General features: G+C 39.5%; 1 protein-coding gene across 1 annotated transcript in view; it reads left to right on the top strand.

The window, feature by feature from the left end:
- The window catches only part of LOC118744436 (mucin-17), a gene marked incomplete in the record, with an annotated part of 52,271 nt that overhangs the window by 38,961 nt on the left and 3,259 nt on the right, over positions 1-10,051 (top strand). Inside the window, 6 exon segments of the mRNA XM_036477456.1 lie at positions 127-177; positions 454-594; positions 675-740; positions 802-888; positions 950-1,084; positions 3,210-10,051. Coding sequence (XP_036333349.1) covers positions 127-177; positions 454-594; positions 675-740; positions 802-888; positions 950-1,084; positions 3,210-10,051 — 7,322 coding nt within the window.

Below are 10,051 nucleotides of genomic sequence, written 5' to 3'. Positions count from 1 at the left end.
AAGTTTTTGAAAAAGCTACTTACAAAACCTTTAATTATTGAATCATGGCTGAACGCAGATATAGTAGAGCGAGTGAATATATTTCGATAAGTTTATATTTTTGTAAGGCATTTTTTTTATTTCTAGACATTCAACAACACAATTTGGAAGCTGTTGGTGAAATTTCGGAAGCAACTGGTAGGTTTAATGAAAGCTACGATATATTTGAAGGAAACTTCCCTCACTCTCTTCTTTCTGAGATTAGTAATTTGCCATTTTTGTATTATAAATTCGTATCATCTTTTCATTAAAAAAAAAAAAAAAAAATTTCAATCATAGCATAGAAAGTCGGAACATAATTTACAAATTAATTATTCGGGGGAAGTTTCACTTCCGTTGTGTTGCCTAGGCGCACTTATTTTCTTGTTAAAATTAAACTCTCATTGGTATGTTTCCATTTTTCCACGCCTTCAGAGCCTAACTTAGCGAAAGTGATTGAGGAGAGCATTTGTGAAGAAGTTAACACCAAAACGCAGCAGGACGTGGAAATAAATCCAGCAACATTTGAAGTAGTAAACGTAGAAAATGAAGAAAATTCGAATGTAATTAATGAAGGTAAGTTAAACGCATATGTATAAATATTTTTAATATGTTTAAATATGTATGTATATGACTGAAAAATCTTCTAATTGTAGTGCGAAATGAACAAGCATGTGAACTGTCTGACGATAATATAAAGAATACTGACACAGAGTCTGAATGTAATATTTTGTTATAGAATTTTTTCGAATGTATTTTAAATTAATCGCACATTACTTTTAGGTCATCCGGACTCTTCATTCAACGAACTTCAAACAGATGAAAAAGACATCGTCCATAATACCTCAGATAGTACAGCTAATGCAAAGGGTATTGTTTGGTCCAATAACGTTATTGAGTTTATGCTTTAATCTTGAAATTTCTTCCATAGCGATAGCAACCAATGACGGAGCAGAAGAGCTGTCTGAAATTGACGCTTTAGTAACGGTAAAAACTAATGAATCCGATGAAATTCTAGATGAATCCGATTATGAATATGGCAAAGAAGTTAAAGAAGAAGCCAAAGGTTTGTATTTGCTATTTTTAGTAGAAAAAATAATAATCATCCATAGAGAGCAGAGATTTTTCACATGGTGTGGATCCATATACAAGATATTTGTATATATGTACATATACATATTTTTACTTTTGGGCACCGAAGGAGATTCGTTTTAGTCTCATTGCTTTTTTTCCAAGCAGTTAACTTTTTGTGCATGCTGCTCTGTTTTTTAGCCGGAGTTAGGACAACTTAAAATAACGATAAGTAAACTCTTCAGCATGGCCAAATATCGACAACGTGGGGAGAATTAGAAAAGGCTAATATATAAGGGAGAATTCTTGTATGTAATGGGTAGACAGCGCTCTTCATGAAGAGATCAGACCATTTGAAAATCAGTTCAATACAGATAATAGTTCTGTTAGCCAAAAAGTCCAGCAAGAATTTTCTATTACTCAACATCATAAATTTGTTTGATTTTGACATAAAAGAGAAGGAAGAACTCTATCTGTCGCTAAAAAAATATAAATAGATCTAATCTGGTCACAACCGCGCGAGTGCTAACTACTTGCTGGTATTAACGGTTGCATTTCAAACATAATCAATTTATACGAAATTTTTTAAATTATATTTACCTTCAAGCTGAATTGTCATTATATGTACCAAAAATAAAACCAGCTTCTTTCAGGCAGATTATTACATTCTTATTCTGACTTCCTTTACTTTGTCGTAGTAACCATCCGTTTCCTACATACATATGTTGACTAGTTCCACGGATCCAAGTGTGAGCAAATTATTTTCTCGGCGAACAGAACTAATTTACCCTAGCCAGCTTCCTAGACTTTGATGGTGGTTTCAACAATGACAAGACAGAAGTTATCGGTAAGCTGCTGGTCAGACTCGTCATCCAGCAGCCTACGTAAACGCTGTAGGCACGGTGCTTAAGGAGGCTAAGCACAATGTGTATATCGAATTCGGTCGAGATCGGCCAAGTAGTTTTTGAGGTGCGAAGATATGAAATTTGAGTTTTTGGTTAAGAGCCATTGTATATATCAATTTTCAATAAATATTGATGAGCTCCTTAGCCATACTGCTCAAAAAATCTGACCGTCCGGTACACACATATAAATTCAAGGCCGTCTTTTTGCTTAAATTGCTCCACTTCGACAATTTTTATTCAATTACATTAGGTGATGTATCAATTTCTTCGAAAATAAATAGGGGTATTCTCGAAGTCTTGCACGATGCACGGATTGCGCGAAATGCAAAAATACTATTCCAAATTTGGAAGAGTACGAGCGCACCCCATTGCAAACTGGTAGCATGTATAGGTAGCAAGCAGCGAAATTCTGTATGTATCAAATACAATAACAAGAGACAGCGAAAAAAATGAAGTGAGCGGAATGAGAGAAATATGTAGCAATTCCAACAACAAAACAACTAGCACAGGGTCGCATTTATTTTGCTGTAATTTTTTGAAAAATATATACATTTGTTTCAAGTTGCATATTTTGCAGCGATGGCAAATGTTGTTTTCCATGTATTTTGTTGATAGGTGTTTGCAAGTTATGCAATCCGTGCAATCCATGCTACGTGCAACGGCTTTGCAAGATTTCGAGAATACCCCTAATGTTCCCTTTGGTAAATACACCATGTTTGGCAACTTTTATGGTCAAAGTTGAAAAACTTAAGAAAAACAGGGTCTTATTAAAGTTTAACCGATGAAAACTCCCAACAAGCTACGTATGTATTACAATATATTGCTATACACCATTTTAAAGGCCCATAAATCCTCTCCGGATGAAAAATAGTCAAGCTGGTAATAGATACCCAGCAAACACAGTTTCTAACATTAGGATATAACGACTTGAAGACGTACATGATTGGTCAGAATGATGAAAAAATCAAAACATTGGCAGATCATAGGTCAGAGAAAAAAAAATTTCCTCGCAAACATGGTAGGTTATTTCATGTATAGAACGCATAAAAAAAATATGAAGCCTATTGAAATTGTAATCCAGATTTGGTGTCCGATATGAAAAAGAATGTCTCATATACAGAATAGTAACTAACTTTTCGTTTTCTTTACTGTTCACCGTTTTAACAGAATCTGCTATACAATTAATTCTCAAACTGTTTTTTTTTTAATTTTCAGCAAATTCTGACGCTGATATGCAGCCAAAAACTCCTAAGAGACATCGTAAATCCGTGAAGATTCTAGACACAGCTACAGAATCACCGAAAACGCCCAAACCATGCGCCGATACTTCAAAACTTATTGGTGTACGAGATTTAGGACGCACGTCCAAATCAACAGTTGATACAGCTGCAGCGGACTTGACTGATGATGAAGAACGCTTTTCAGGACTAGCTGATTTAGTGAATACCCCTACAGCCATAACCAGAGTAACAAAGAAAGCACATGAAGAGGAGGTTGTTTGTGGCAAAAAAGAAGAACAAGAAGAGCCTTCGAGTTCTAACCCAACACACGAAACATTTGTTGGTATGCGTGAGCTGTTGAAAACTCCCAAACACACCAGTACGCCACAATATCGTGGTATGCGGGAACTATTACGCACACCTAAAGCGTGTAGTACACCCCAATTGGGCGGGCTGGACGAGCTTATGCAAACTCCAAAGCGCTCTAAACTTAACGCGCAATATGACGATGAAGATGTAGAGCTCGATCAGTTCTTTAAAACGCCACGTGCTAAAGATGTTATGATACCTGGCGAACCAGCAAGCGCTGTTTTGGAACCCAGTGCGGATACCATGCTCGATATTATGACTGCCACAACTGAATATGAACTACATAGCAATAGCCAGCGGCCGCTGGAAGATATCTACAAAACATCCGTAAGTACACGTTTGACTAGTGTTGATACTACTATTACACAAGATGTTGAAGAAAACACGGAAAAGGAAAGTAAGGAGGAGGAAGATAAAAACGTCGTAACTTCTACAACTGGTGAAAGTGATATCGAATTAATCGTACCCGAAACACCAGCAGCGAAAACTACAACCAAACGAAACCTCTCCGCCGAAGAAGCATTCGAAGATTTAGTAGGTGAGCGCACTACGCTCGACGAAACGCCACCACAAAAAGTTTACGAACGCAAACGTCGATCAGTTGTAGCAACAGATTCCCTACTTTCACCTTTCTCAGCAACAGATATTATATCCGATTTGCCTAAAACCGATATACAAGAATGGGTAGATAATTTGGAGGAAAATGCTGAGCTGGAAGAAGAGGAACAAGAAGTTACTGTTTCGGCATCATTATTAGAATCCTCGAAAGAAAAACAAGATCCTTTTGCAACATCGGCTTGCAAGACAAGTGTCATTGGTGTGAACAAAGACACAACAGAAGAATTACTTGCAGATATAAGTGCCGTGTCCTCAATGGCAGATCCATTGCTCCCAAGTGCATCGAAGAGTTCCAAGTCAGTGCATAATGTAGACGCTGATGAAAACGATACATTGCGTCCAACGACACCCATTGAATCAGAAATTAGTGGTATTAACTTGCTTGATCAAACCAACGAATCCGTGTTCTCAGAGCCACTGATAGTAAGCGATTCCGAGTCGATGCAAGACAAGGGGGAAAATGATGCGAAAGAAAAAGAAAAGACCGACGTAAAATCAAATAAATCGGGAAATGATATTGCATCAACAGGCGCTAATAAGTCAATGGGTGAGGAAGAATTTCCTGTAATGTTTGTAGACAGTAGCGATTCTGAAGCAGAATATGCCGATGGAATCGACACAAATGATGACAGGACGAAACCGGCTGAGAGCACAACTCATACAGAAACACCCGCAGTTGAAGAAACAATTAAAAGTGCACATAACACTGAGATTATCGACCTCGACGATTCTAGTGCATCCGAATCCATTGAATCCACAGTGCTCAGTAACTCAAGAGCGTTTAAAAAGACTAAAGTAAGTAATATTCATACTGAGTTTAGCAACTTTCAGCCACACAAAAACCTTGCCAGCCAGCAAATGCGCGCATCCACTCCTAACCGTTGCAGTAAGGTACGGCAGCCGCAATATACGAGGGGACGTCGGCAGAGCATGGGCGCCGAGAAGTTGCTTGCTAGCAGTTCCATTGATTTAACGCTTGAAAAATCCCGTTTAGCTGGGGAAAGAGCGAATTCTGTTGCGCTCGTAGATAAATGTATAATAGAGATTGATGAAGAGTCTGTGGATCTGTCGACCGTATCTGAGATAGTGACTAATTTCGCTGAAGAAGCGGAAAATACGGCTAAGATGGAGAATAATGATCAAAATAAAAAAGTACCTTCATCAAAACCAAATGAAGAGTTTGACGCAGAATTCAGTAATTTCCAGGCACATAAAACAATCACCAGTCAAGGTAGACGGGCCGCCACACCTGATCAAGTCAATAAAACGCGTGCGCAGAAAATATTACCAGCTCCTCGTCGTTTAACACTGGGCGCTGAGCAGCGCCTATCGGATGTAACCGTTGATTTCATTGAAGAAAAAGCAAAACTAGAAAAATGCAAGCAAAAACCAACGCTTATTGATGAATGTATACAAGAGGTAGACGACTCTGATAAGGAGTGTGATACCAACGCCGAGGTAGCTCAAAATTATATCAGTGCATCGGAAAAAACAGCTAAGGTAGAAAATTCGAACGATGTATCAAAGGAGGAAACATTGAAGCCTGTACAGGTGATGGAGGAGAAACTAGCGATTGCAACTGTTGGATTATCGGAGCAAGTAGATAAAGTTAAACCTGCAGACAAGACAACTGCTAGTGAAGGAAAAGAATTTGCCGAAACTTCTGACGAACCTACAGAACAGGCAGTTGAAACTGAGGAGGCAGAAATAAACTCTACAGCTACTGCTGACGATGTTGATGATGTACAAATAATACAAGATGCAACCGAAATCTCAGCACTTGAAGTGAAACATACCGAGCCTATTGAACAGAAATTGGTTGAACCTGATATCATAGCTATAAAAGATGTTACAATCGCAAAACCTTCAGCAGAAGATGTTATACTTAAAAATGAAAATCAGCCAGAAGTTTCGCTCAGTGCAGAAGCTTCAATTGAAAAAGATAATGCAACAGATAAACCTGTAGCAAAAGAAGTTACATTACAAGAAAATGAGGCGGTAATACCATCAAACGTTGAGTCTTCAATCGGTATAGACACCACAACTAAAGGATCTTTGGGTAAGGAATTTAGAATTCAAGAAAATAATTCCGAAATTCCTTCAACTACAAAGTCTTCAACCGTCAAAAATGATAGTGGCCAGAAGCTCGAGTTAGCTGGCGATGTAGCTATAAATGTTGTTCCAGGCGAAGGCTCAGAAAACGCGTCACCCATCGAAAATGAGTTCAATGAGAGTGATATATTTGATTTATGCGATGAGCTGCCAAAGAAACCGCTAACAGTTAACACAACTCAAGGAGTTATATTTGATTTAACCGAAGAGGAAGCAGATGAAGAAAGTGTCGAAAAGAAAATTGAGGAAATTGCAACTCAGGACGTTAGCTCTTCCAGTCAACAAATTGGAAAGACGAAGTCGGAAAATGCATCAGATGAAGTCATTGCTGGAGAAATGGAAACTGTAGTCGCAACTGAATTGAAAAACACAGAGGTGGCCTTGAAAATTGCCGTTGATGAAAGCATAGTCAATGTTGTGAGTTCAAAGCAAATATATACTGAAAGCAAGGATCACTTCACTATCACAACAGAAAATGGTGCTCCAACTCCTATAATTGAGCTGAACATTTCTCAAGAAAGTACTGACCTAACCTCCGCTGTTGTAGAAGAAGACGTATCGGCGAACATGGACGTTTCAACAGCAAATCAAAAAGATAAAGAAGAAGAAGCGGAAAGAAAAATAATTGGACAACTAGAAGCTACAGCGGTTGAGCAGCAATCTCAGCCAGATGCTGTAGCCGAAGCTTATATCGATACCGAAGTTAACGCTGATGTGCAATCACTTGAGGAGGATGAAATGCTCGTTTTGGCAGTTTCTGTGGAGTCTACAGCTGATGCTGAGATTATCGAAGATGCTGCAGAGACTTCACAAGCTGCGGTAGAAATACCAAATGAATCACAGGTGTACACTGCCACTGAGGAAGTGCCAAAGCTAATTAGAGATACTAGCGATGAAATGGAAATAAATAATGCAAACAGTGAAACAGCTCCGATAATTGCAGACACTGATGTGCTTGTTGAAGTTGAAGCTGGTACAAATATTATCATAACTGAGGAAAAGGCTGAAACCCTAAACGGTGAAAATGCGCCGGTATTACAAGTGGAAGATTCAGTGATTCAGCTGGATAGTGATGTTGAAGAAATTGCAGAAGAACCACTATCAAATACCGTTAACAAGCAGAAAACTGCTATCGAAATAGACATAACGCCTGCAACAATTGAAATTAAAGCAAAAGAGGAAATGGAAACTGTAACCGTTAAAGAAATAAACTCGGAAAAAATTGTCACTGCGACGCCAGCAATTATTGGAGCAGAAGTAAGCGAACATGTAATAAGCGAAAAATCAGAAGATGATGGGGAAGAAAAAGTGATAGAAGTGAAGGCACAGTCAAACGCTGCAGAAAACATCGCAGAAACAACACACACGCTCGAAGAAAGCCCAGTGAAAACGAGTGAATTAGTAGCAATACAGGAAACGAAGGACGCTGGTCAACAAAATAAAACAGAAGCTTCGGTACAACAAATAAAACAACCTGATGATGGGGATGAGTTAGATGAACCAGCACCATCCAATAGAGCGCATGAAGCAGCGAAGTGTACTGATCACAAGCCACCGCGATCTGAACAAACGGCCGCAGAAATAGATGAGTTAGCTGCCGAGAGCATGAGTATAGCTGATCAGACAGAAGCTTCGGTGCAGCAAGCATCAATGTCGGGAGAAGATCTAGATGCACCAAACCTATCCGATAGAGCGCATCAACCAGCGAAGCGTACTGGTCGGAAACCATCGCGATCTAAACCACAGGGCGCAAAAGAAAGTGAGCCTACTTCTAAAGCAGCCACCGAGATCAAGAGTGTATCTGAGAAACCTGCAGCAATTATTAAGGAGCCATACTTAGATACAACAGCGAAACTTGTTGAGGAGAAAGTACAATTAGAACCACTACCACGTACTGAAACCATTGGAGAGTCGAAATCACAAGAACAGGACGTTGAAAAGAACACAGATAAGCCAATACCATCATCTTCAAATGCTGACCGTGATAATAATGAAGAAATAGTCGATGCCACTTCTTCGGATGGGAAACAAGAACCGGCTAAACGAAGAGTTCGCAAACCATCACGCTCTAAGAAAACCGCCGCTGAAAAACTTACTGAAGGTGAAATAGTAGTTATGAATGTTGATCTGCCCGAACAAAAGTTACAGCTGGATACAAAATTACCCGAACATAAAGAAGAGTCTGAAAATAAATCAGAAGAAATAGTGCCAGAAACACCCACAGAAGATATGTCCGAGGAATCTTCTATGCAGGTAGCCGAAGTAGAAAGCAGTGAACCGCTAGTGAAAAGAAGAGGTCGAAAGCCATCACAATCGAAACAAACAGCGCCAGAAAAGTGTGAAGAAATCTGCAAGGCAACTATTGAGAATGTAGCGTTGGAAGAAGACGAGCGTGAAACAATAAATGAAAAGCATTATTTGGAAAAAACTGAGGAAAATATACTCAATACTGAGACAGAAATGCCAAAGTCGGAGTTAGAAGAAGCTGATAAGGTATGTACACCAGAAACTTCAACTAAGACCATGGAAAATGTAGCAAAGGAAGAGAAGGTGCACGAAAAGACAACTTCCAATGGAAAACAACAACCAAATAAGCGTAAAGGACGTAAACAATCGCAATCAAAACAAACAACCGAAGCAATTGAAGAACCAATTTCTGAGGCGATCTTTGAAAATAAAGCTCTGGTTGAGGAAATTGAAATGAATGCTAAAAATGCTAATGAATCATCAATCTCAAAGGCAAACATTGAAAGCAAAACATTAGTAGAAGAATCTGCACCATTTAATGAACAGATAGCCGAGAAAAAAGCAGAGTTGCAAACATACATAAAGACAAGCTATGAGGTGCTCTTAAAGAGCACTTCTGAAACAGCCAATATCGCCGAGGATGACAAGCCCATAGAGGGCGCATATCCATTGCCAAGCTCCAGCGAAAAATCAAAAATTGAAAATAAACCAGCTACCTTGATCACTAGCGAACACGAAGATAAAGCTGTGACAACTACAACTGAGCCGACTAGTGAAGCTCGGAGAGACATTTCTTCTGCAATGGTAACCGAACCTGATAAACATGAGGATTCACATGCACAGAGGCCAACACGACGCAATCGAAAAGGCTCACAATCAAGCCAATGCTCTACTCAAGATGAAGATCATCTGCCAACAACAACCAGGCGGCGTGGTGGGCGTCGACGTGCTGAAACGCCCGTCGAGCTCAGCACAGATGAGGCCGCATCATCTGATGCACCAACAAGTAAACGGCGACGAGGTCCAGGAAAAATAAAAGAGGATGTACAATTGGAAGATATAAAAGAGGTGCAAAATGATGAACCCGAAATTACAACTGAGGAACAGCATCCAATCAAAACTGCTGAAGTAAAGTACAAAAAGAAGTTGGAGACTGAAGTCACGACTGATGATAACAATAGTGAGAAGAAATTTGACAAGATTGATGACGTAAGTGGCGGTACTCCCGGCGCAGAAGAGGTGATACAAGAAGTCGATGAGGTAGCAACGAAGGATACAGGCACATTAACAAAACGAGGTACGAGCAGGCGGCGACATGGAGTTGCTGCGGAAGCGGCCGAAAACGAGGAGAAAATTTTTACTTCGAAAATAAATACTGAAATTACATATGAACATCACATTGATGTCGAAGTACCAGTTACTTCGGCTATTATAACTGTTGCTAAACGCGGCAAACGCAAGCAGACCGTCTCCGAATCGAGTCAAACTTCG

Source organism: Rhagoletis pomonella, unplaced genomic scaffold (genome assembly GCF_013731165.1).
Source record: "Rhagoletis pomonella isolate Grant_MI unplaced genomic scaffold, Rhpom_1.0 Rhpom_scaffold_00001, whole genome shotgun sequence".
In the NCBI taxonomy this organism is placed as follows: domain Eukaryota; kingdom Metazoa; phylum Arthropoda; class Insecta; order Diptera; family Tephritidae; genus Rhagoletis; species Rhagoletis pomonella.
This window is presented reverse-complemented; position numbering and strand designations above follow the sequence as displayed.